The sequence below is a fragment of the Suillus subaureus genome, assembly GCF_016647635.1.
Source record: "Suillus subaureus strain MN1 chromosome Unknown BJ212scaffold_1, whole genome shotgun sequence".
Lineage (NCBI taxonomy): Eukaryota > Fungi > Basidiomycota > Agaricomycetes > Boletales > Suillaceae > Suillus > Suillus subaureus.
In genome coordinates this window covers 2,389,943-2,415,720 of record NW_024538557.1, presented here as the reverse complement: position 1 = coordinate 2,415,720, position 25,778 = coordinate 2,389,943, and the positions used below count along the sequence as shown (strand labels likewise).

Genomic DNA, 25,778 nt, shown 5'->3' with positions numbered 1-25,778 from the left:
ATGAGAGAATACACACATGCTCACTCCTATCAATACCATCACAGAATCGGACTCGCATCCCTGCTAGGCTCTGCATCCCACATTTTAGTTAGCGCCCCGCCAAAAGCCTTCCCGAGAGCTTGAGCCAGTGATGTAGGTACCGCATTACCGATTTGTCTAAGTTGCTGTAGAACACATCAGTTGTGGAACGGCACAACCCGCAGTAAAGCTTACATCATGGAGAGCCTTTGCCATCTCCTTCTCTTTGTTCACCGAGACAAATTCATAGTTATCTGGGAATCCTTGCGCACGTGCACATTCACGGACCGTAAGGATGCGTTTTTGCTGACATACGAAGCGTTAAGGAGTTAGGTTCCAAACGACAACAACATAATAACTAGAATGCATACCCAAGGATGCAGTACTTGACCCCCCTTATTATTTGGCCGCACTGTGGTCAGTGCAGTTGAAAAGTACATGTCTGCATCCAGTCGCTGATAGACGGCTATCGAAGCATCAGCTAATATGTTTGAATACAAACGTGTCGCGTCTCGCCTTTGTATTTTGTCCTAGCGTCCTCGTGCCTCGAGAGTCCAGTGTGCAGTTCCTTGGGCAGGTCTACAGCCTTCACAGTGAATTCCACATAGCCAACAATTATGTAGCTTGACTTACCGAAATGATTAGCTCCCGCTCTTAGAGGCACATTTACAGTTCTGAGTTCGTGTTTCAGTGGGGCACTAATCCAGAACAAACAGCAAAAATGTACCGTTCAATGATGATATCGTTGAAGCGTTCGGTATAATGATACTGAAGCTTTTCGCTCCCTTGTCGCATGAGCTTCTGGTAGCGGGATAGTGGTCCACTAGGATATTGACATGGTTTCGAGTAACCAGCGTACGGGTCCGTTGAAGTTCTTGCAGAACGCAGCGCTGAAAAAGATGGGATCCCAAGTTCGTCTTTGCGCTTGCGTTCCACCCTTTTGTCAGCAGCAGTTTTCGAGATGATGGTGTGTGGGTTAACCCTGGATGCAAGTTCGAATAAGCCAGGTTCCTAAATTTGGGAACAAGCATACCAATCGAATGGAGGCTGCAAAATAGGCTGAAGTGAATGAGTTATCAAAATGACGGTTGCTGGACCATACCAAATCACTAATAGCTTCATGAATCGTGACGAAATGCAGCGGAGCGGAGAGGTCAGCATTGTTGTCGCCGTACTTCAAGCGCGAAACAGGTGCTAAGTATGCTCCAGTAGGCAACTTGACGCGCTGTACTCTTGCGTGCGGAAAGACGTGTGTCGGGATCGGGAAATCGGGCAGGGGAACTCCTTGCCTGGCCGCCACGAACAGAACCCGCTTGCGTACTTGAGGCGCGCCATAGTTTGCTGCGTGAAGAACATTATATCCAATCTGGTAACTGCAAAACAAATCAGCATCGAACATCGAAAATATATCAAATTATACTTTAAGGCGAGGAGGGCAGCAAGGATGAATTTCACGACGCCCGAAGCGACAGTTTTTTCCTTCAATGCATGCTCTAGGATTCCGCCAACGTTCTCCAAGAGGAAGTACATCGGCCGATAGAACTCTACGTATGCAATCATGTTGCAGACAAGCGTAGACCTGCAATACATCGTTTAGTGCAGATACACACCTACCGCACGGCGTATTCACCGTATGTCATCATCTCTCTAAGAACAAGATTGTTACTATGATGCATAGAAATATTTCTGATCTTTACCTTCGCGTGATTCATCTTTGAGAAAGATTGGCATGGCGGACCTAGTAAACACGATAAACATTATCGCTGATGACATGAATTATTACGCACCGCCATAGATAAAATCAACTTCACCCGGCTTAGGCATTGGGGGTAGGCGCTTCTTATCTCCCAGAGTTTGGAGGGGGCGGGGATTCTTCCCATCTGCGACATCAATGGCGTGCTGCAGGCATACGTTCGTGCACTGATTGTATACTGTCACATTGGGATGGTTTTGCCTGAGATAATATAAACACAAGCGCGCCGAGCATGAAACGCACACTGACTTGTAAGTCTTCGCCGCTCCTGGAGAAAATTCAACTGCGTATCTTGTTTCCACGAAGCCAGACATATCCAATCCAGTTCCGAGGCCACCCGCACCTTCAAGTACATATTGAAATCAGTTACAGAGCAACAAAAAATAAAGTCGGACCAGCAAAAAGTTCCAGCCCTCGAAGCGGCCCGAATCTCTGCAACTGTTGAGCCCTGCGTGCTAGATTAGCTTCGTGCTCTTCGTGGCATTGAACGCAGTGCCAGAATTCATTTCTTGACCACGGATTTAGGTCGTCGAGCGCACGAACGTCGAGGGAATCTGCGCACTCGTTCACGTAGTAGTGATCGTCGTGAACGACCCATGCATCGATAGTGGTGTCGTCCGTTTCATAAATAACGAAACATTGTCCGCGGATATCATCGGGCCTTGTTTTCTCCTGGCTCTGCGAATGGAACAAGCGCCGCTACGAAATATGGGTTAGAGAGGGAGAGAGAGTAGGGTGCAGCTGGTGCCCTCACGTCGTCAGAAGTGACGCCTTTTGGTTTATCAATGCCACGGCCGACTTCCCGGACGATGTACATCGTAGCGCCCAAAGAGTCGAGTGATGACTTCAGTGCACCTGCCCTGTTTGATTTTGAAGTCCTCGATCTGACCGATTTGATAGACACTATTATGACCCGTTGAGATATACGCGAAGTCACCCTTATGATAGTTGGCATCATTGTGAGAGAACCCATCTCGAAGGGCTCGTGAATCAGTGAAATTCGATGCGCGTTCCTTGTGACCACAAGCGAGGCACTGCTTATGATCGTCGCAGAAACTGAGAAGTGTTTGAGTTTCTAAGTCTGAAAGCCGAACAAAACTGGACTCGAGGCTGTTGAACATAAGTCTGCAGGGCTGTGCTCAGTGTCGCATGAAGCACTGCTAAAAGAGGCTGCATACCCAGAGTGAAAATCATTGTCGTCATCTAGAGTTGACTCGTCTGGCTGGAAACTGTCCATTGGCAGTTCACGGACATTACATTTTTGTGAGATGGCGTCAATTTCAACGTCACTGCATTCGGAGAGCATCAGATAAAGCGCATGTGAATGTCCCGCTTCTTGGAGGAGAGTCTTCGAGCTGTGTGTGAACCACTGCGCATGGAACTTCTTGACGCCCTCATCTTCGAAGAAATATCGAATCAGGCAAAACCTTTTGAGGTAAACCCATCACAAATGACATAGCAGACGCACAAGGTCGTGACCCACCAATAATCGTTTGCGAGTTTGTTTGTCGACTGAGAGGGCTGGTACTTGTAGGACTTTGCACGAGCAGTATCCTCATCTTCTCCGGGTACGACCATGACAGTATCTCCGACCTGACGCGAATAAGATATTTTTGTCGAGAAGAAAAAAAGAACTTACTGAATACTTTACTTCGTCCACGAGAACAGAACCATAGAAGCCAGGATGGTCATCTACTGGGTCCAGCCACTGCACAGAGTTTGGGTTAGCGGCGTGTATTATAGAGGGATGTCGTGGAGCGTCGTCCGATATATGCATATCCTCGTCCATAGGTTTTCCAGCAACCTTAATATTTTCGAATAATTGTTGTGCGACCCTTCCAACGACGGGTGTTGTGACGGTTTTGTTCCTATGCTTGAGAACTTCTTTCTCGATATTACTGGAACTCGGCGAACGACTCTGGGGCGGGCGCTGTGCACGCGAGCGAGTGGCGGGAGCAATTTCCTCCATCAAGTGATAAGACATTTCTTGCCCGACGATGTCCTTCACTACCGGAGTGCGCGCAACACAGATTCCGTCATCGCGAAGCTCGTCAAGTGTTGCAAAAATATAAGATTTCTGTCCGACGGTTAGAGAGTGATGTGACATACATGAAACCTAGATATACATACAATGTCGGCAGACTGTATATCATTCTCATTGAGCTCACGCCCGATGATGGTTAACTGCGACAGAAACTCCATCGGGCGAGTCAGGAGTTACGTGAAGGGCGGAAACAAAATCTTTATAAGTCAACCGTGGGCTAGCCAGGGCCATAGACACGAGAAGATGGGTGACTCGATGCCTCAGCCACAACCCATGAAAGAAGGGGGCATATTGCTTTGAAGGAAGGTCGAGAATATACCAAGCATGTTTCGTTAGGATATAAAACTTGCTGTACATTGTCAAATAAGTTGCAAACTATGTCGGTATCATGAATAAACACCTACTCGTCGAGTTCTCTAGAGCGCTGTCGTATGTCGTGAATCGTGAACTTCCGGATCTCTGTCAAACGAATCCGTTGGAGGCAATCCTCGTCGTTAGACATACCATTCCCGTTATCCTCGTCATCGTAGTCATCGTCATAGTATTCATCGTCATCCGTGTGGGGTTTCACGTAGCCCGAAGCTCGGTACATGATCTTGTTGTTCACCGCAAGGTTGACGTTAATTAGCTCACCAATAGGCACTAGCTGTCGTGTCGCGCACTCGTATATGGCGAAATCTATTAGTATGCGTACAGGTACACCCTCAGAACTGCCAGAGTCAGACTGTTCGGTGGGGTCGGTTTCGCCTATGACCTGAAAGTTCTCGTCCTCATCGTACTCGTAGTCGGGGGGTACATAGACCACCATTTCTAGAACGAATGTCAAGGAGACGATGTGAGACCTTCAGATAGACGTGCCTTCAGGTGGTGCGAGCTCTTTTGGTTCAGAGTGCTGCGGTGGCTCTGCCGGGTCTTTGAGCACGGATGAGTCGCGTACGATGAGGGTTGATTCCTCTGACGCGTCTGAACCGACCTGCTCATAACCACCCTTTGATATCAGCTTGAAATGATGGAGTGGCTAACTTACTACACGCGAAAGTAACCTCTTCCTTCTTTTCCTTCCAGCGTGCAGTGAGGACTCAGGCTCAGGCTCTGCAACCCTCTTTGAGGCTGTCGAGGATGACGCATGGGCAGATGTAGCACCAAAGTGCCGCTTCTTCGACATAAATTATGCTTGGTGGGTCACCGTACAAGGATAAAGGCTCAGGAGTAACAATACCAACTAGTAAAGGGATCTATACTTAACCGAAAAGTTTGGTAACAAAACAGGATGATTTGGGGGGTCGACCGAGGAAGATGATCTTCGAGTTCTTAGAGCGGTCTGTTTCCGCCACGTGGCTCTAGTATAATTTTCCGAGATAGTCGCTAGCAAAGTCGCGCGCAGTCATTCCCACTATCGCCAACTGACATGCGACTGCCCCTCCAGCTTCTTCTGGCTCTTTTGATTCAGCAATGCGTCCGCGCCTCACAACCAGCCAAGCGCTCTTATACAACACACGATTACTATGTCCTCGAACATCACCCTTCTACAGGCGCAACTCTGAACGAATGCATCGGAGAACTCGGAGTAGAGCTCGTCGAGCAGGTCGGGGAATTGCAAAACATATGGCTTGTACGCTCTGCAAAGCTCATACCCAGTGTTTCTCCAAGGACAACATCAGATAAAGTCCTCGGGAGATTCGAGGATTTGGTCACCATGGCAGGGCATTCTACTAGCTTATACCCACGGGCGGGTCGCCAAGCCCGTGCACACCGCATCTCATCGTCCATAAAATATTTATCCCCCCAGATACCCCGCCAACGGACAAAGCGAGACGGCTCTCCTCTAGAACGCGCACCACCTCCCGTAACTTCTGATGACCCTCAACCGAAAGCTTCTGAAATCATCGCAGAACAACTTGGATTCGTGGACCCCCTATTTACACAACAATGGCATATCGTTAACGACGAGTACCCAGAACATATGATGAACGTGACGGGTGTGTGGGAAATGGGTATCATGGGGGAAGGCATCATTACTTCCCTGGTGGATGATGGATTGGACTACCGGAGTCGGGACTTGGCTGAAAACTTTGTGCGCCATACGCTGTGTGATTCGTTTTGGCCCTGACTTTCTCACAGGATGCGGACAATTCATATGACTTTAACGACCACACCGATCTGCCCACCCCAGTTCTTTCAAATGATAACCACGGCACGCGCTGTGCTGGTCAGATCGCTGCGGTTAAGAATGATGTCTGCGGCGTCGGACTCGCTTACAAGTCAAAAGTTGCTGGCGTACGCATATTATCTGGCCTATAACCGACGCCGACGAGGCAGCTGCTTTGAACTACGGCTTACACAACGTGTCCATCTTTAGTTGCAGTTGGGGACCACCTGATGACGGCAGGTCGATGGAAGCTCCGGGATATATCATTGAAAAGGCCTTTGTAAACGGCATACAAAATGGTAGGGAAGGGAAAGGATCAATATATGTCTTTGCCAGCGGAAACGGGGCAGCGCAGGGAGACCAGTGCAATTTCGATGGGTACACCAACAGCATATACTCCGTCACCGTCTCAGCTGTAGACTTCAAAGGCCTACATCCATATTATTCTGAACCCTGCTCTGCAAATATGGTTGTAGCATACAGTTCAGGGAGTGGCCAACATATTGTAAGCCTGCGACTCTAAACGCCGAAGCCAACTGAGGTTATTTGAAGGTCACCACTGACGTCAACAATAAATGTGCCAGCACTCACGGTGGCACCTCCGCCGCTGCCCCCAATGCAGCTGGTGTGTTTGCTTTGGTGCTTCAAGTTCGGTGAGACCCTTATCCCTTCACAGAAATTGGACTCACGAATTTTTAACAGGCCTGACCTGACATGGCGAGACATACAACATCTTTGCGTGAAAACCGCCCAGATGATAAACCCTGAGGATCCTGATTGGGAATCCATGGCTTCTGGACAGATGTACTCGTATAAATACGGCTTCGGGAAGCTTGATGCCTACGCCTATGTCCAAGCAGCACAAGATTGGCAGCTTGTGAAACCACAAGCGCGCTTCCACCCCCCTGCCATACAGATTAACAACGGCACTTTACTCACGGAGGATGGGGATATGGAAGGCGGGCAGCCGATTATCCCTGGAGGTCTTATGAGCTCGTTCACGGTAACGCAGGATATGCTTGACATGCACAACTTCGAGGGGTTGGAACACGTGACAGTTAGAGTGTGGATATCGCACACCAAACGCGGGGATGTTGAAGTTGAGCTCACGAGCCCTGGTGGGGTACGCAGCGTTCTTGCAGCAAAGCGGGATGGCGACCACGACGGGACTGGTTTTAGAGGATGGAGATTTATGTCCGTCAAGCACTGGTATGGTTATTGTATTTTCCAAGACTCCTTCAAGATTGTTAAGTGTTTTTGCAGGGGTGAAAATATGGCTGGCACCTGGACGCTCAAGGTCTCTGACCAATCGTCCGAAGGGCACAACGGAACTTTCCACGGCTGGCGTCTCATGTTCTGGGGCTCAACCATCGATCCCAGTGTCTCAACAACCTACGTTCTCCCACTCTCAGAGTACCAGCTTCCCTCCACAGCCAATGACGACGCAATTAACATCCCCACATCGACAACCAGCAAATCCCACCCTAAGCCCACTTCTGGCCTCCCGGACGACCACGGTACTGCCGAGGGCGAGGCCAGCAAACCTGCGTTCCCATCCCCATCTGTACCGGTGACAGCAACGATGACGCCCACACCAGACGAAGGCTGGTTCTCAGATATGTCCAACCTCGTGTCTAGCCAGAAATGGTTCTTCGGCGCCATTGGTGCAGTAGCGCTCTTCGGTGTGGGTGCAGGAGTGTTCTTCTGGAGACGCCGGGTGAAGCATCGAGCGTATGCTGCGCTCAGCGCGGGCGATGAACTGCAGATGAGCTCTGTCTCAGGGCAAGGCAGACCGCGTGCGAAGGAGCTGTATGATGCGTTTGGGGAGGTGTCGGATGACGAGGATGCAGATGAAGAGACCCGGTTGCGTGGCGCAGGGTTTCACTCTGGGTTCTTGGATGATGATGACCCATCCTCTGCCGACCCATGCCCCTGTGTACAGAGACGAGCCTCGAGGGGAGCATGATATAAGTCCTGATGTTAGATCTGTAAGTCCCGGGAGTGGCAGCGGCAGTGGAGATGGGAGCTGGGAGCATGCTTCTCAGACACGTTGATCTACATGAAACTATATACGTACTTTTTAATATGGGCATTTCTTTTATGTGCATGAGGATATGGGCTGCATCTCGTATTTCGTTGACACCTATATTACACATCACTCGAGCATCATAAACAGGACGTCAGGATACATCGGTATCTACAATTGACTGTAGAGCCATCTCATGGCACCACAAGCCATATAATGCGCAGCGACGACGATGTGCTACCGTGGTATCGAATTTGGTATCCATATGTATAGAAGCTTGAGATCAAAGCAGTCAATGCGGACGAGTGAGAAATCGAGAAATGTACGTGAATACCACAACGAACTAACTGCGAGTGTGAGCCCCGCCATCATTATTCTAGCGCAATGACTGGGCGGGCTCCAAATTCCATCGCGGAGGCATCCTCAGTCTACCATCAGACCAGCAGGAGAGGTAGCAAAGGAATGCCATGAACCAATGCACATTTGGGAGTGAATCGGTGTAAGAGATCACAGACGTCGTGTCGCTTTGCGCCGTGTCATGCGACACAGGCTCTTCTCTAGCCGGACGTCGGGTGTCATGAACTTTCTTGTAATGGGGCACGGAGTTGACAATGACACGCTGCAGCGTGCTCATCAACAAAGAGTGAAGGAGTAAGAAGATCCACCTTACCTCTGCAGCGTGCCCGGCTGCGACATCGACGACTCGTGGCTGTCCCGGGCTGGGTATCGACCGACGGAAGGGGACGTGCCGCTGCAGGAACCACGCGACTTTATTGGGGTGGTGGAGATGTCCTGATGAGGGTTGTGCTTGTTGTGATTGTCTGCGAAATGGTAGACGATTTACTAAGGCCATGACGCGGGACCGTGGCGCAGAGTGCTGTGGCACTCCGTATGGAATGTGGTTGGAGCGGCGGGGCGGGTAATTTGTGCGGACCTAGACATGGGCTCAGCTATGCTCAAGATGAAGCTAAACGAGGACTAACATCGTCAAAGAATCTCGGCGGAAGTTCGTCGTCTGGTGATGTTAAGTCTGGGATTATCTCCTGCTGGAGGAATGGTTAGGGATGGTGAAAAAGAAAGATAGAATTTGTTCACCTGTTGGGACTCCTTCTCTGACTCGCTCAGAGGAACTGTCCACGTGCGAGCGAACTTGTCGGCACAACCAGTCGCGATGAGCTGGCTGTCCTCGGAAAAGGCCACACTGTAGACAGCATCAGGATGCTCGAGTGGTTCACCGATGGGTTTGAATGTGGTCAGGTCAAAGAACTGCGTCGTCTTGTCGTATGATGTGGTGGCGAATTTTGTGCCATTGGGAGCAATGGCCAGTGATTCAAAGAGTTCGGTGTGTGTGTCAAACTGTTTGATGATGTTTCCGGTGGTAGCATCTGATATTCGGATGTCTTTCTTGTTTCCACTGACGAGACGAAGACCATCTGGAGTGAATGCGACTCTGTATGCCCGCTGTTCTATTTTCACCAGTAATTTTCCTGTTTCTATATTCCAGATGATGATATGTTCATTTGTGCCTGCCGCAAGTTTTGTCCCGTCGGGAGAGTACGACACCGAGTTTGCATCACTGTCCACTTTGAGTGGTCCCAGGACTATTCTTCCTGTCTCCCTCTTCCACACGCATACCGTCTTGTCCCATGATGCACTTGCAAATGTCTCGCCATCTGGTGCAAATACAATACCCCAAACCACATTCGCATGCCCCCTGAACGAGACCGGCACGCTCTTCTTTGTTGCAACTTCCCAGACCAGGATGCTTCCATTATCCCCTCCACTCACAATCCAACGTCCATCGGGGGACGCTGCAACTGACCAGAATTCGCAATCGTGATCCGACAAAGGCTCTCCCACTTGTTTCCCTGTGTCCAAATCCCATACCCGAATACTTTTGTCTGGGGAACAAGTGACGAGGAGACGGGTGCCAGGGATGAACGTTACGCCCCATACCACGGATCTATGACCGTTGAGGATAGACGCTTTGAATAATGGATCGTGAGTGGTGGGCATCATTGGGCTAGGTTCTGAAACTACTGGTACATCTCTCGAGGAGATGGTCTAGAATGTGTCGTCTTCGTGAATCCGGGATGTCATTCAAGCTCCGAGTCTTTTCTGCCTCCGTCAGCAGAAGCGTTACGGGGGGGCAGACACTTACATGGGCTATGATGGATTATGGTCATGTTACCAAATCTTCTGTCCTCGTCCATTTCTGCTTTGCTGTGCAGCTATAGATGTTCCATCGAAGTTCTTTACTCCACAGCCTCAGTCTATGCCGGCAATCGAATCCACCCACCCGAGTCATTGCCTCACTGCATACCTATGGTTTTGATTGAACCTTACTGGAGTGACGGGCGCAGTGACGTGCGGCCGATTTACAGTGACGATAAAATTCGTTGCTAGCCTCGCGACCTGAGCATCATTCAGGCTCAGAGATCTTGGGTTTGTGCATGCAGGTTGCATCCTGCTACACTGCACCGCTGCCGCCACTGCTAATCTTATTTTCGACTTCGTGTCTTCTTGTCCTGTTCAGTACACAAATAACGAGGCAATGTGCATCAGTGAACTGATAACAGCTATTTCCAAATCGATAGGCCAAATTTCATCTTGGAAACTTGATCGCCGCCTTTGCTTAGTTTTGGAGTTCCCACGGCATGACTTTATCCTTCAGCCACAATTACAAACTGTGAGTGAGCAGTCAAGAAGGTAACCTCAACACGACACAATATCCACGACATACCTATATTCACAAGGTATGCCCCTCGTCCATCTCAAATACTACTGAGCGTCAATCTCTGTGCCTAGGTCAATGCAACATGTCAGAGGTGTCTAATGCAGCAAGAGATGCGTATCTCAATCTGAACAGGCAGCAGGCGCCGACAATACGAGAGCAACCAACGCCAATGTGGACGATGCAAGGGCACACCAAATCAGTGAAAGCATCTGCATTCTTCAAAGACGGCCGACGGGTCGTCACTGGTTCAATGGACGGCACCCTGCGAATATGGGATGTGCAAAATGCAACATTGGTAGGCGGGCCATTCGAGGGGCACAAGGATGGAGTGCAGACAGTGGCTATATCGCTAGACGAAACGAAAATTGCGAGCGGTGGATGTGATAACACCGTCATCATCTGGGACGTCGAGAACTTGAACAACCAGATGGTCATCAAGTCGTCACTGATAAAACATAGGAGTTGGATTTTATCGGTGTGCTTCTCCCCCGATGGAAAGAGAGTCGCTAGTGGGTCAGAAGATAAAACAGTTGTTGTATGGGATACAGAGGCTGGCACTGTCCTCGAAACATTCAAGGGTCATCGTGACTCGGTGTTCAGTGTGGCGTTCAGCCCAGATGGGCTAAAATTAGTCTCTGGGTCTGACCGTATCATTCGGGTTTGGAACGTCAACAATGCCGAAATCTTTCTTGAAATATACGCTCACCAAGGTTTGGTTCGAAGCGTTGTCTGGTCAGCTGACGGCCAGCAATTTGTCTCTACATCATATGACAAAACAGTCAAGTTCTGGGACTCATCAACTGGGTATCTGCTCATCGGGAAGCCTTGTATCGGTCATGATGCTTGGATCCTCTCACTCGCCATCTCATCTGATGGCTCTTTCATTGCTACTGCCTCGGACGACACTACTGTGCGGCTGTGGAACACAGAGACACACCAGCACATAGGAAAGGCACTCGTGCACACCACGGGTGTTAACTGTGTCGCAATTTCTCCCAATGGAGAATTGCTTGTCAGCGGAGATGTTCAAGGGAAGGTTTGGCTCTGGTCTATCAAGGACATACTCGAGCAATATCCCGCAGAGGATCATGACAATGGCGAGCTCACCGACGATCACGGCAATTTGAGCAATCATCCCTCGAAAAGTGATGAAGCATCTGGCGGTGATGACAATCACTCATTACTTGACGTGAGCCTTTTACTTTTGATGTGTCTACTTATCACGGAATGAGAGCTTCGTTCATGTAGATCCTCGCTATAAATACGACGGTCCGCGATGCATCCATTTCTGGGGATCTGGATACCGCTAAAGAGCTACTGACCCAAAAAATCAGCGAAGGTGACAACAGCCACGACACCTACGCCAATCGTTCACTTTTAAGGGCGCGACATTTTGAGTGGGACGATGCACTTCAAGATGCGGCCAAGGTTGGATGCCTTGCCTATCATGATGCTGTGGAACACAGTCTGACTGAACTTGTTGCCATAGTCTATCACCATCCAGCCCTCGTCATTGGGCTACATTTCCAAGGGCATTGCCCTCTGCGGCAATGACCAACTCTGTGATGCCATGGAAGCTTTTGATATGTCTTCCGTATTTTTGAATCATGATCCAATTGCCATCGATCTTGTACTATTGATCAAGGTACTCTCGTCACTATTTGCTGACATCTTTCTATAACGATGTCATTTCTTTCCAGGCTGTCGCACTTTTTAATGCCGATTGTCACGATGAAGCAATGCAACAACTTGAAGACCTCGTCACCCCTGATCAACACTCATATACACGTTCGCGCATCATCGTTAACGTGAGCTTTATGCTAGACCTCATGAGCTTTCTCATGCTGAAACATATTCTTGAGTCATATCTACGCGCGCTGCTTGCATTAGCTGCCTTTGCGGATGGGCGGTACAGCGAAGCCGCCGATCGACTCAACGATAATATTCTTAGTATAGCTGACTGGTTCTCTCGCAGAAAACTTTTTGAATCCGAATTAACGCTATTTGCGGTGGTGCGTCACATAACGTCGCAGAGTAAATTTCCACTGATCAATGATGTACTGGACAGCTCTTCGGCTGGGACTTGGATTCGTTATGGCAAACTGTCAACCAAAGACGGTGCGATTCATTCCTCCGCGCCGATCGAGTGATCAAGGCTATCGAATCTTACCAATACATGATGCGGATGATTGACGAGGATGCGAAAGACAGGTGCCTCGATTGGTCCACTGGTGAGTGCTGGATGTCTTAGATGACTTGAGTATGAGACTTAGTCTGGGGTGGATTAGCTTTCAAGGAAACCTGCATTGTATGCTGTATCACAAAGGGAGACGAGGCTTATGATGGGAGAGATTATGAGACGGGTATCGGGCTGTGTTCGGCAGCGCTCGTACTAGACCCCTCATGCGAGCCCCTCATTGTGCTCCGTGGTAAGGCCTATGTAGGACGAAATCTCTATGTAGAGGCCCTTCAGGACGCGGAAAAGGTGATGATGATATCTATCATTTATGTAGTAATTACCCTAATACCGCAAATGTACAGGTCATTGAACTCAAGCCTTCGTCGTATCTTGGGTACGAAGTGAAGCACAGAGCGCTTCACAAAGCTGAACGCTACGATGAAGCAATTGAGGCCTTCAACATCATGTTCTCCAAGTTAGATGACGCACGTAAGCCCCAAGGAACTCGTGTGCCGACTTGAATATGACTAACTCTATATCTCCAGAACTGCGTCAGCAGTATGTCAGTCCATTTGAAGGACTTCATGCTATTCGAGAAGCTATTTATGCTAAGCTGGAATATTCTCCACTTCGTCTACTCAACACCTCCACTGGTCATTTATTCAACCGAGATGAACAAATCAATGCCTTCAAGGAAACTACAGAGTACAAGAAGATTTTATCATCATCGGTGACGTATGCGCCCCTCCAAACGGGGCCCATCAAAGAAGCGGTCGAGAAATACTTCAGTTGGGCTATGTTATCACATAGGTGGGGGAGCAGGGAGCCGCTACTGCATGACGTTCAGGTCAAAGGCGTATACAACTTGGATCCAGTCGGAGAAACTGTGAAGTTGCAAAAGTTCTGCGAAATCACTCGTGATGCTGGATATCTCTGGGCGTGGAGTGACACCTGTTGCATTGACCGGGGTAACCGTGTTGAGGTCACACGTTCGATCAACTCCATGTTTGTCTGGTATCGCAATTCAGCTCTTACGATAATCCACTTGTCAGATGTCTCGCCTTCGTCGAAGCCTGGCGCACTCGCAGAGTGCACTTGGAACACGCGAGGATGGACTGTTCAGGAATTCCTCGCACCCAAAATTATTCTCTTCTACACACAAAATTGGACCCTCTATCTCGATGACCGCTCTCCCAACCACAAGGAGTCTGCCACTATCATGCAGGAGCTGGCAGATGCAACCGGCATAAATAAACAATCCCTCGTCACTTTCCGTCCAGGGTTGATGGGTGTGCGAGAGAAACTCCGATGGTCGTCGAGCCGTGTCACCACGCTGCAGGAAGACACCGCGTACTCATTGTTTGGCATCTTTGGCATCCATTTACGTGTCATCTACGGTGAGAACAGACAAAATGCGCTCGGGCGGCTCTTACAGGAGATCATCGCTCGGTCGTGCGACATAACTGCCCTGGACTGGGTTGGAAAATCATCCGACTTCAATAGCTGTCTCCCGGCTGACATCACGTCGTACAAAGCTCCACCGTACACGCCGCCACTTCTATCTGAAGAGGAAATGCAGACGTCAATCTCTGCACTGCGAGATACTGTGGATGCAGACTCGGCTTTGAAACTGTATGCCCTCCTTGACTACCTTGGTCCTCCTCGATTCGTGAACTCCAGACTACAACTGCCCTGTATCGCCTTTCTTCTCACAGAAGTCGAATTGAGGCGTGTTCAAGACCAGGGTAGATGTCTTGTATATGATGTCAAGGCAAACGGGCTCCAAGACTTACAAATCACAATGGCGAACAGACTGATTCAATTCTCGCCTGCAAGCCCTGCACGGGTGACATTCTTCCTCATCCGTCCATGGAATCGTTATGATCTCGACCTGCCTGACTCTGAAGACGAGTCGCGAGACTTGGACGATTTTCCCGAGCCTTTATCTCCTTCGGATGATTTGCCTCTCTGGCCCCCTAGAGACCACGAGGTGGCTAATTCGGAGTATCATCGAACGTTGAGGGTCATCGTTCACCTTGGTCAGCCTTTTAGCGCACTCTTGTTGGCGCAGCAACGTGGTGGCGTGTACAGGAGAATTGCTTCGGACCGCAATATCATTGCGCAGGTGAGGGACAGGGCTGTTGTTGATAACATGATGAACGTCAGAACGCTAGAGATATTGTAGCCGTTCGCATTTCGAAGAAGGGATATACCTGACATACTCATACGCGTGGAACAATTCATTTAGGCATTTGAGGCATTTTGTATCGTATCGTATGCTGACTTGTAATAGGAAAGCGGATGTGCATCTGTGAATCTAGCACTCATTCTACCAGCCATTCTGAACTGTCGTTATTTTCGATTTCAGGTGGAGGCCGTGGGGATGGTGCATTTGGGGAGGTGTCGGGCGATGAGGATGCAGATGAAGAGACTCGGCTGTATGGCACAGGGTTTCAGTCTGGGTTCTTGGATGACGATGACCCATCCTCTGCCGACCCTGGCCCTGTGTACAGAGATGAGCCTCGAGGGGAGCATGATATGAGTCCTGATGTTAGATCCGCAAGCCCTGGGAGCGGCAGTGGCAGTGGGGATGGGAGCTGGGAGCATGCTTCTCAGACACGTTGATCTACATGGATTTATATACATAAATTTTATCCGAACTTTTCTTTTATGTACATGAGGATATGGGCTGTATCTCGTATTTCATTGACACCTAAATTACATTCCACTCGAGCATTATAAACAGGACGTCAGGATACATTAGTATCTACAATTGCCTATGTAGAACCATCTCTACAACAGGCCATATAATGCGCAGCGACGACGATGTGCGACCACGGCATCAGATTTGGGATGCATATGCATAGAAGTTCGAGATCTACGAGGTCAATGCGAACAGTGGGAAATCGAGAAATGTACGTGAATAGCACAACGAACTAACTGCGAGCGTGAGCCTCGCCACCATTACTCCGGTGCGATGACTGGGCGGGCTCCAAGTCCCATCGCGGAGGCATCCTAAGTCTACCATCAGACCAGCAGGAGAGGTAGCAAAGGAATGCCATAAACCAATGCACGTTCGGGATTGAATCGGTGTAAGACATCACAGACGTTGTGTCGCTTTGCGCCGTGTCATGCGACATAGGCTCTTCTCTAACCGGACGTCGGGTGTCATTAACTTTCTTGTAATGGGGGACGGAGACAACAACGACACGCTGTAGAGTGCTCATCAACAAAGAGGGAAGGAGTAAGAAGATCCACCTTACCTCCGTACCACGCCCAGCCGCGACATCGACAACTCGTGGCTGTCCCGGGCTGGGTATTGACCGGCGGAAGGGAAGGTGCTGCAGGAACTGCGTGACCTTTTTGGGGTGGTGGAGATGTCCTGCTGGGGAGTGTACTTGCTGTGATTGCCTGCAAAATGGTAGATGATTTACTAAGGCCATGATGCGGGACTGTGGTGTAGAGCGCTGTAGCACTCCGTATGGGAGGTGGTTGGAGCGGTGGGGAGGATAATTCGTGTAGACCTGAAGATGCGCTTAGCTATGCTCAAGATGAAGCTAAACAAGGACCAACATCATCAAAGAATCTCGGCGGAAGTCCATCGTCTGGTGGTAGTAAGTTTGGGATTGTCTTCTGCTAGAGGAATAGTTAGGTAATAGGGATGGTGAAAAAAGACGGATTTTTCTCACTTGTTGGAGCTCCTTCTCTGACTCGCTCAGAGGAACTGTCCATATGCGAACATGTTTATCGGCACAGCCAGTCGCGATGAGCTGGCTATCCTCAGAAAAGGCTACACTGAAGACGATATTAGGGTGCTTGAGTGGTTCACCAATAGGTTCGAAAGTGATCAGGTCAAAGAATCGCGTCGTCCCGTCGTGTGATGTAGTGGCGAATTTAGTGCCATTAGGAGCAATGGCTAGTGAGAGAAAGGTTGTGGTGTGCGCGTCAAACTTTTTGACAATGTCTCCGGTGGTAGAATTTGAGATTCGGATGTCTTTTAGGTCTCCACTGACGAGATGGAGACCATCTGGAGTGAATGCGATTCTAAATGCCCGCTGCTCTATTTTCAGCAACTCTTCTCCAGTTGCTGCATTCCAAATGATGATGTGTTCATTTGTGCCTGCTGCTAGTTTTGTTCCATCTGGAGAGTACGACACCGAGTATGCCAGGCTGCCCACTTTGAGTGGTCCAAAAGCTTTTTCGCCCGTCTCCCTCTTCCACACGCAAACTGTCCCGTCTTCTGATGCACTTGCAAATGTCTCGCTGTCCGGTGCAAATACGACGCTCCAAACATAATCCTCATGCCCATCGAATGAGACTGGCACGCTCTTCTTTGTCGCAACTTCCCAGACCAGGATGCTTCCCTTCCCTCCTCCACTCACAATCCAATGCCCATCAGGGGAAGCCGCAACTCTCCTGACTCCGTCCGCTTGACCCAACAAGGGCTTCCTCACATAATTCTTCATGTCTAAATCCCATATTCGAATACTGTTGTCCTCAGAGCAAGTAACAAGGAGACGGGTGCCAGGAATAAACGCTACGTCCATTACATCGGATATGTGGCCTTTGAGGACTCGGAGGGCAGACCCTTTGAATAATGGATCGTGACTGGTAGACATCATCATCATCGAGCTAGATTCTGAGGATGCATCATAGGAGGATGCGTCTCTGAAGTGGGATGCATCGATCAAGGAGGATGCATCGCTTAAGGAGGATACATCTCTGAAGGGGAATGTGTCATCTTCGTGAATCTGGGGTGTCATTTGAGCTCCAAGTCTTTTCTGTCTCTGTCAGTCAGAGCATTACGGGGCGAGCAGACACTTACATGGATTATGGTGGGTGGTTATGTTGCCGGATCTTCTGCCCTCGTCATTAAGTCTATGTCTGCCTTGCTGTGTAGTTGCTCGCCTCCTCGGTGAATTATCTCAGCCCAGCCCCGGCCGGGCCGGCCCTCAGCAAGTTACAAATGTCTGTCGATATGTCAATATGGTTGGAAGGAGATATTTCCATTTTAGGCCATTTAGTTACGGTTTAGGTCCACACTAGTTCTTCCCTCGGCCTCAACATTTGAGTATAGACTCTAGAGGCATCTGGCAGCGTACCCAGACCTCTTGTACCACCACAGCACATCCCCTCCCTACCAGAAATTATGATAAGTCCCACTGATGACGGATTCTCAGATGCAGATATCAAAGGGCTCAAGCTCGCATTCTCACAAAGCTGCAGCACTGCCAACGAAGCGACCACTAGCTCAAGTTTGGGGATAGCTCTGGCACCAGCGAACTACAGAACTGGCTTGCAGTTCAACAAGGATGCAGGTATCCCTGAGCAACGAATTCCACCATGTGGTAGTATTTGGACGGGATCACCGGTAGACGTCAAAGGTAAAGGCAAGGGCATCGCACGGAGCCTTGACTGGCATTTGGCTACCATGGCATCGAATGATAGGGAGCGCGAGGGTTCGTATCTAATCTGCTGCATCGGGCACTACATTGACCACTTCGCTCCTCGCTCCCCTCCCCGCTCATCCGAAATGCGATGCTGTCATTCGCATGAACGTTCACAGAAATGACCTACAAGCTCCTCGAATGTCTCCCTCGTTCTGTACTTGCAAGTCTACAGCGCAGAATGACCCCTCTGTTGCAGTTCGATATCGTCGGGGTGAGTCTGACGTTTTGTGTCTAATAGCCCTGACTAATAAGTTAATTAATTTTTAGTCCCTTCCCACAGAACTTTCTCTCCTCATTTTCGCGCATCTCCCATCAGCTTCTTTGCTCACCTGCTCTCTTGTCTCTAAACGTTGGCACGCCCTCGCGGTAGACCAAGTACTTTGGCGTCGTCTTTGCTATGCACATGGCTGGGAATGGCGCACGGACGTTGCCGCGCCCACCCCTTGGGATGGACTTGGTGGTGCAGATCCTGCAGATGAAGTTGTTCGTGAAGAAAGAGATGAAGATGAAGGTATGGGCGACGAAGAGGAGGACGAGGACGAAGGGAGTGGTGAAGGCGCGGGAGATATCGTCGATTTTATAGGAGACGACTCAGTGGACTGGACGTCTATACCGATGAATGTTGACGACATTGAAGCACAGGGTCTATCCCATCTTCTCATACCTATGACTTCGACTGCATTATCTTCCTCATCGACAACTGCCATCACTCCGATATCTCGTATCGCATCGCAACATGGCGTTTTGCCACGAAGTGCGCATCTTGCGCCGGACTATAAGCTCCTCCACCAGACGCACATGCTCCTACACAATCGTTTCTGCCAGGGTGCATATTGCAGGCGTACACTGCCTTGCGCAGATGCCGGTGGACACAACGCTGCAGTATACTGTCTTTGGTTATGGACGTATCCAGCAGGGCTTGATGGTCGGTCCCCACCCCTGCAGGTGCTATTCACGGGATCGAAAGACCGCACTGTCCGGGAGTGGGATCTGCGCACGGACCGCGTACGGCGCGTGGTCGGTGAATTGCATGATTCTAGTGTCCTGAGCTTATGCGTATCTTCTGACTATGCGAAGTCGGGAGATGGAGAGGAGCCCCTGGTGAGCGAGGTTAGCAGTGCTGGGTTGCTGGTGAGTGGAGGGAGTGATAGGGGCGTGTTGTTGTTTGGGACCTCGGCGAGGACAAGCTGGTCAAGGTCCTGCAAGATCATCTTGACAGTGTACTTTGTGTTCGTGTTAATAGTGGGAGGCTGGTGACGTGTTCCAAAGGTTTGCTTGGCCTATAGCTCTATCTGTCAGTTGATTGAATGTTTACTCTCCCAGACAGGACTGTCAGAACATATGGATTTCCGTCCTTGAAGCCCCAATTTGTGTTTCGTGCACATCGTGCAGCTGTTAACGCTGTTTCTGTCGTTGGTGACGTGATAGTGTCTGGCTCTGGTGACCGTTCCATACGCGTTTGGAATGCAAATACTGGCGTGCTTATCAGCACTTTTGAGGAACATCACGCACGAGGGTGAAGCTCTTCGTCAAATTTCCACTAGTGGATATGATTACTGAGATAACGTCTTCAGCATTGCCTCTATCGAGTTCAAGCCCCCATATTTGTTGTCTGGCTCATCAGACATGCATTTGCGAATGTTTGACATAGCTTCGTCGCAAGGCTGGTCGACAAACCCTGAGTTCAACAGCGTTCCTTCAGCTGCGGTTCCCACCTCGACCTCCTCACAATCGCATGCCCAAGATAATATTGCAATGATACCGGGACAGGGGACAGCACCATTCTTTTTGCATTCCTCCCTAACACGATCCATACCTGATACCCCGCGGGCAGATGTAAATACTGTCGTGTGCCATGCTTGTGGGTCGCATGGATTGGCTGCGCGGCGTGAACAAGAGAGACATACGCATCTTGTGCGAAGCGTTGCCCTTGGGGAGGAGTTTGCTGTCAGTGGGAGCTATGATTTAACCATTAAGGTATGTTGGATGCGATAGTGGGGATTGAGTGAGGCTCATAACTTTGTGTTGACACAGGTGTGGGACAGGAAGACAGGGGCGCTGATCGCTGACCTGAACGGCGGCCACACAGGAAGGATCTTCTGTGTGGGATTTGATTGTACCAAGGTCCGTCCTCCAATTGTATTTTTAACTTGATCGAATCTTAAAACTATGCAGATTGTTTCGTGCGGGGAAGATCAGGTGAGACGTATGCTTCTCGGCCTTAGCCTAAAAGCTGACTATGCACCTTACAGAGGATCTGTATTTGGGATTTTTCTCATGGGATTGATACATCTTTCATCAAACTGTAGCTCTAGAACCATGCGATACCCCGTGTTTTAGAAAGCCTCCCCTATGGGCCCTGTATTAATTGATCTTTTTGTGCTGCCGAAGTCGTGCGTGTCCTCTCGGCGGCCTGGCATGCTGTAAGTATGGGCGTTGTATTTTCATTTCGGCGGGCGATGTTTGTCCATACTCCAGCTTTAGTACTTTAATGGCAGCTTATTGGAAATCCATGGTGTTGTTGTGTATGATGTCACACGACGTCATTTGGATGGCTCTATAAGGCGTGGTTCATCCAAGCGCACCAAGCCCACGCTTTCTACTGATCTGACTGCAACTATGAACACACTCTTTGGTACCCTGTCTCGCACAACCGCTCTTCGTCGTGTCCCGCTCGCTCTTCGCCGTCCTCCACAGTTCCAAAGCTCTTTCCAATTCACAGCCCGTCCAGCAGCCGTAAACATTTCCCAGGTCCACGCACGGTTCGCAGCAAGCTCGGTCTCGGGCAGACCAGGTAGTCAGACTATCGAGCACGCGAGGCAGAATGTGAAAGAGGAAGTCGGGAACTCAATGACAGACTGGGCGCGCTCGATCGCTGGTGGCGTGTTCACAGTAGACAGTGTCAAGCCAACAAAAGACTCCTTCGTAGGTTGCCCTTTGTGCAGATCAGGTCGTTAGCCCTGTTAACCATAGTGCTTTAATCATTTAATGTAGTTCGGTATCACCACTGCAGTCGCCCACTCTGTGCCAACCCCCTATCTCGTCATGGGCCTGGCTGGTGGTATCCCATACATCGCGTCGTCTGTGACTACCGTATATCTTGCGCACCAAGCAGGTCTTGCAACCATGGGTGTTATCACAAACATGGACCCTGGTGTTGCGCTGAACATCCTAGACCAAGCGCTTAACTTCCAAGTCCACTATGGCGCAGTGCTTCTATCCTTCCTTGGCACGTGACCCCACCTCTACTTTGGTAACTTAGCTCATGTTATATTTAGGTGCAATCCATTGGGGTATGGAATTTAGTGGTATGGGCGGGTACAAAGGCTACCCCCGTCTGCTCCTCGGCGTCTCTCCCGCAGTCTTGGCTTGGTCGACTATTACCCTCCAGCCTACTTTTGCGCTACTTTGGCAGTGGCTTGGATTCACTGCACTGTGGTATGCCGATAATAGAGTCACGTCTGCCGGTTGGAGTGAGTCTCCTTATTACAGGGCCATGGTTCCCTTCTGATTGTGCCTCCTTTTCAGCACCAAAATGGTACTCCCAGTACCGCTTCTACCTCTCCATCCTCGTGGGCACCTGCATCATCGGTTCCCTTGCAGGAATCTCGTATTATGGACCTGTAGCCGGCCATGGTCTTCTCTCCCACGACTTGAATATGATTCGCGCTGAGCGGTCAGTATCTTGTCTTGTTTCGCATCCTAATGTTCCTCACACCTTTGCAGCAAACTTATTGAGCCTGAGCGCACGGGCCACGTCGGTGGGGACATTGAAGCTGTTTCGGGTGACGAGTCGAGCGACACATACGTTGTCATCCGCCGGAAGAAGAACGGAAATGGCGACAATGGAGCTGAGGTGCACGCTCAACAGTGATATGTTACTCAAGGTGATGGAGGACTTGCCGAAAAGTCAACCGCGGAGCTGGACGTTGTGGAAATAATCATTACCATCACTTGTACTTGTCAGCTGTATATCTGTACGTGTATCATACCTCTTGTTGTACTATCATTCCAAAACAAATGTTTTTCGATACCTGATTGGGATGGGGCGTACTTAGTACTAGTAATAGGAGCTATTGAGATGATAATGATTTGCTGTCACTCAGATTCATCTCTTCACTCATCCGAGTCACAGACGTCCAAACGGCCATGCCACGGAAAAACCCATTACTGTCGTAGCGGGAAAATAAATGTTGAAAATTGCCAAAAATTTGGTCAACCCGAAAATATGCGGGAAAATATTTTGAGACCTCCTGCAGTCAGATTTGTACCAAAACATGTTCTGGGGTCAGAAACAAAATTGTCGAGTTGTCTGTCCACAGCTGTAGGTTATAACTTAACCCAGTCAAGCGTAAAGAGACTCGGGAAAACAGAGGAGAAAGTGTAGCGAATGTATGGTATACAGAGTTTCCTAATATGGTACCTATGTTCGAGGAAGCAAGCGAAAGTTAAACCAAATGAAAAAAATACCATGTATTGTATTGACGGGCTAGATTTCCAACACTTTAGATGATAACAAGAACGGTTTTCAGCATTCCGCGCGATCCGCTGCTGCTCGCTAGCTTCCTCTGAAGTAAGCGGGTAGCTCGGGATGCACTTTAGCTCAAAAGTGCAAGGTAAGACCTCTCCACAAGCCTCCTCGATGAATTCATCATTACGGACAAGACCGCCCCACTTCGAATCACTGCAGAGCCAATCAAGACGTCTCAACTGCTCACCCAGGAGGCCACCAGGGACGTCGCTATCCGTTGAGCGGTTGTGCTGATATGCTTGCCAAATCTCTTGTCGGCGATGGTCTGAAACATCATCGTACTCCTTTTTCGCGGCGTTCTCGTGAAAATAAGCAGAAAGAGCTTCGATCACTTCACCACAAGTCACGCCAATGTTTTGGTGTCTGGCTTTGACAGAAATCATCCATGGGAACGACCGTGAGATGATGCGGATGTATGACAGGCGCGGGAACGTAGCGGGTGCCTCGCGCCCTTTGATCCATGAACGCTTTGGCCCAGTTGTGCGATAACAAGTACTCGTTGGAAAAATCATGTTCCAGCGGAGGTAGTCTTCATGCGAGTCTGTGGGTGGAGATAGGAGGGGATTGATGCGAACCGTCGCAGATACTGCCCTTACGAGAAAAGGATCGAGAACGGGCCCATCTAATAAAATGATGCCAAATCAGAAAACATCTATCTCAGCCTGAATATGGGGTGCCTACAATGTGGCCCTTCGGCAAAAGGGTCGATACGGTCCGTACTATTCGTCCACCGGAAGTTCGCGCGAGCAGTGTCAGGCGGTTGTGGTGGCGCAGGGGGCGGTGCAGTTGGGTGCACCGATGGTATGTGACCGGCACCCATGTTCGGTGCGGGCATACCGGGTGGCCTACCAGGTGGGGGCGTCCCCCACGCTCCTGCAGGAGTGGGAAATGCCCCTGATGGAGGAGGTTCCACGGGTGTGAACGCCCCCAGCTGGGGACCCCAGCCAGGAGGACCTGGCGGTAGCGGTTGCTGAAACGTGTACCCTGTCCCTGGTGCTACCCAAGGTGTGTCAGGAGGAGGTTGGGTAGGCATATAAGGTGAAGGGTTGCCGTTGGGATATCCAGTATAATCAGCCGAAAATCCATTACTAGGTGGCGCTCCATACATGTTTGGAAGATTAGCGGGAGGGGGGAAGTAGGAGCTTGGAGGCATGGCGGGAGCGGAGCGCGCACGCGCAGGCGGGTTCTGGTTTTGAGGTACTGGAGAAATGACTGGCGACGCGAGATTTTCGGGAGAGGGAAGGTGAAATATCAAGGGAGTATTAGCTATCTCAGGTGAGTCATCCGTCATTTCTGGCTGATGTTCTAGATATAAGTGTGACTGCTGGTGTGTCGCCTCGAAACTGATAAATGCATCAATTCAGGATTAAAACGCGAAGGTGTAGAATTCGCCTCACAGGAAATGCAAGGAAAACTAAGTCGCACTTATTAATACACAGGTGGCTCAGGACGTGTGGCACGGACCTAAATCGAGGTCGTTGAAGGATAGATTTGAAGAGATAGTGCCGATATCTACGGTCTGAGTGCCCAACAAGGCCTGGGAAGGGAGCATCACATCAACCATATCTCGAGATAATTGCCAGTATCTCTTTACCTGCGGATAAAGTTAAAGAACGCGCTCAATGTATACGATGAATCTAAATAATGAATTCAACTGCAGTGGTCCGATTTCAGGAACTGAGTACTTTTCCTGCACTGATTCGATTCCACAGCCTTTCGAGGAATAGACAGCTGGCACAGCTGCTGCTATAGAGTTCAAAAAATGGAAGCAAGCTGGTAAAATGACCTTCGGGGAAAAGAGGCAGTGGGAGACGACTCATGAGAAGGGATATAGATGAGCCGAGTGCTCAAGTCAGTCTGGCATCATCTCTGCACCGAGACGCCAAATTCCTTGTTCGGTTCGGAAATGACCGAAAAAGGGTCCCTTGATGAGTGGGTCTATAGCCTAGGGTCTCGATGTTACAGTCAGATTATCTGCTTATCAGAGACAGTCATGATACGAGCGCTAGGAACAACGTTTAGCTGAGAAAACCGAACCGAGGAATATTAGTCAGTGACTGCGCAGGAACCGCATCAGCAAAAGTGCCCAAATCCGGCAAGGTCCGGGGAATTTCCCACGGCCTCGTGATGCCTTCCAAGGCATGAATTTGTTTGACAACATGCAAGATGTGCCTACTGGTCTTGCAAGGCATTGCTAGACTCCCTCTGCCAGCCTTGCAAGGCATTTCGAGACTGGCACTGTCTCGTATGGGGAAACTTCATCTGTGTGGGCAATGGTACATTATTTTGATATTTTGATTGATATTCTACCCCAAAGTGAGGTACAAGTGTAGGGTTAGAATTAGGACTTTGTGGCAGTGGCAGTGTAGCACATGGCCTCTCTTGTCTCTGCACCACACTCCAGCAGGCTCAAACCTGCCTGCTGCCTTCTGCTTTTCTTTTCTCTGTCTTTCCTCTTCTCTTCAGGATTTTCATGACTCCCAAAATTTTATTGGCTTGATTTCTATTTTCTAGGCTATCTTCAGCTACTTGGCAACACAGTGGGCTCTGAGGGCCTGGATCCTTACATGCATCCACATGCAATGAAGATAAGTCCAGTGGGGAAGCTGGCCATGGGTAGAGGGCATCCAAAAATGCTCATGTGCTGCCCTCTCAAGTTTACTCATGCAGGAAGTTTGCCATTGCAAGCTCTCATCGGGTTCCTTTCCACCCACCAGGGCAGGAAACCTGATAAGGGGAGGGAACTATTTGCATACTCACCTTGATGTGGAGTAGCCTGCACTGCATATTGGTTTTTACCTTATCCCTCCCATTGCTCTTGCCTGCACCTTGCTCACACAGATGCCCACATTTTTGCTCATGTGGATGCCTGTACTTTTGCTCACATGGAT

At 49.7% G+C, this 25,778-nt stretch overlaps 6 protein-coding genes across 6 annotated transcripts; 4 read left to right on the top strand and 2 right to left on the bottom strand.

Moving 5' to 3' along the window:
- Positions 1 to 38: 38 nt before the first annotated feature.
- BJ212DRAFT_1474730 (S-adenosyl-L-methionine-dependent methyltransferase) lies at positions 39 to 4,623 on the bottom strand (the record flags this gene model as incomplete). The annotated part of the gene is made up of 22 exons (XM_041339143.1): positions 39 to 164; positions 214 to 324; positions 390 to 473; positions 521 to 597; positions 652 to 692; positions 746 to 1,000; positions 1,052 to 1,065; positions 1,121 to 1,391; positions 1,439 to 1,597; positions 1,649 to 1,665; positions 1,716 to 1,756; positions 1,806 to 1,972; positions 2,021 to 2,114; positions 2,167 to 2,470; positions 2,526 to 2,631; positions 2,699 to 2,896; positions 2,950 to 3,198; positions 3,255 to 3,364; positions 3,411 to 3,848; positions 3,902 to 3,913; positions 3,969 to 4,164; positions 4,220 to 4,623. The coding sequence occupies 22 exons, from the start codon at positions 4,621 to 4,623 to the stop codon at positions 39 to 41; spliced, it is 3,474 nt and encodes a 1,157-aa protein (XP_041200419.1).
- Positions 4,624 to 5,511: 888 nt separating this feature from the next.
- BJ212DRAFT_1294803 (peptidase S8/S53 domain-containing protein) lies at positions 5,512 to 7,930 on the top strand (the record flags this gene model as incomplete). Its single annotated transcript, XM_041332255.1, has 6 exons — positions 5,512 to 5,889; positions 5,937 to 6,092; positions 6,131 to 6,469; positions 6,517 to 6,617; positions 6,667 to 7,173; positions 7,228 to 7,930. The coding sequence occupies 6 exons, from the start codon at positions 5,512 to 5,514 to the stop codon at positions 7,928 to 7,930; spliced, it is 2,184 nt and encodes a 727-aa protein (XP_041200418.1).
- Positions 7,931 to 13,839: 5,909 nt separating this feature from the next.
- On the top strand, positions 13,840 to 15,946 carry BJ212DRAFT_1583960 (uncharacterized protein). The gene is made up of 2 exons (XM_041342333.1): positions 13,840 to 14,945; positions 15,275 to 15,946. Exons 1-2 carry the CDS (start codon positions 13,910 to 13,912, stop codon positions 15,529 to 15,531), a joined length of 1,293 nt encoding a protein of 430 aa, XP_041200417.1. The 5' UTR covers positions 13,840 to 13,909; the 3' UTR covers positions 15,532 to 15,946.
- Positions 15,947 to 18,055: 2,109 nt separating this feature from the next.
- Positions 18,056 to 20,893, top strand: BJ212DRAFT_1494650 (WD40-repeat-containing domain protein; the record flags this gene model as incomplete). The annotated part of the gene is made up of 9 exons (XM_041341519.1): positions 18,056 to 18,365; positions 18,473 to 18,567; positions 18,624 to 19,487; positions 19,508 to 19,625; positions 19,680 to 19,872; positions 19,931 to 20,333; positions 20,391 to 20,480; positions 20,532 to 20,555; positions 20,609 to 20,893. 9 exons carry the CDS (start codon positions 18,056 to 18,058, stop codon positions 20,663 to 20,665), a joined length of 2,154 nt encoding a protein of 717 aa, XP_041200416.1. The 3' UTR covers positions 20,666 to 20,893.
- On the top strand, positions 20,874 to 22,562 carry BJ212DRAFT_1313113 (uncharacterized protein). Its single transcript, XM_041334075.1, has 6 exons — positions 20,874 to 21,281; positions 21,351 to 21,585; positions 21,635 to 21,829; positions 21,885 to 22,032; positions 22,083 to 22,439; positions 22,539 to 22,562. Exons 1-5 carry the CDS (start codon positions 20,976 to 20,978, stop codon positions 22,228 to 22,230), a joined length of 1,032 nt encoding a protein of 343 aa, XP_041200415.1. The 5' UTR covers positions 20,874 to 20,975; the 3' UTR covers positions 22,231 to 22,439; positions 22,539 to 22,562.
- Positions 22,563 to 23,918, bottom strand: BJ212DRAFT_1313110 (uncharacterized protein). The gene is made up of 2 exons (XM_041334074.1): positions 23,569 to 23,918; positions 22,563 to 23,509 (listed from the first exon to the last, which is right to left on the bottom strand). The coding sequence occupies exons 1-2, from the start codon at positions 23,720 to 23,722 to the stop codon at positions 22,686 to 22,688; spliced, it is 978 nt and encodes a 325-aa protein (XP_041200414.1). The 5' UTR covers positions 23,723 to 23,918; the 3' UTR covers positions 22,563 to 22,685.
- Positions 23,919 to 25,778: the final 1,860 nt, after the last annotated feature.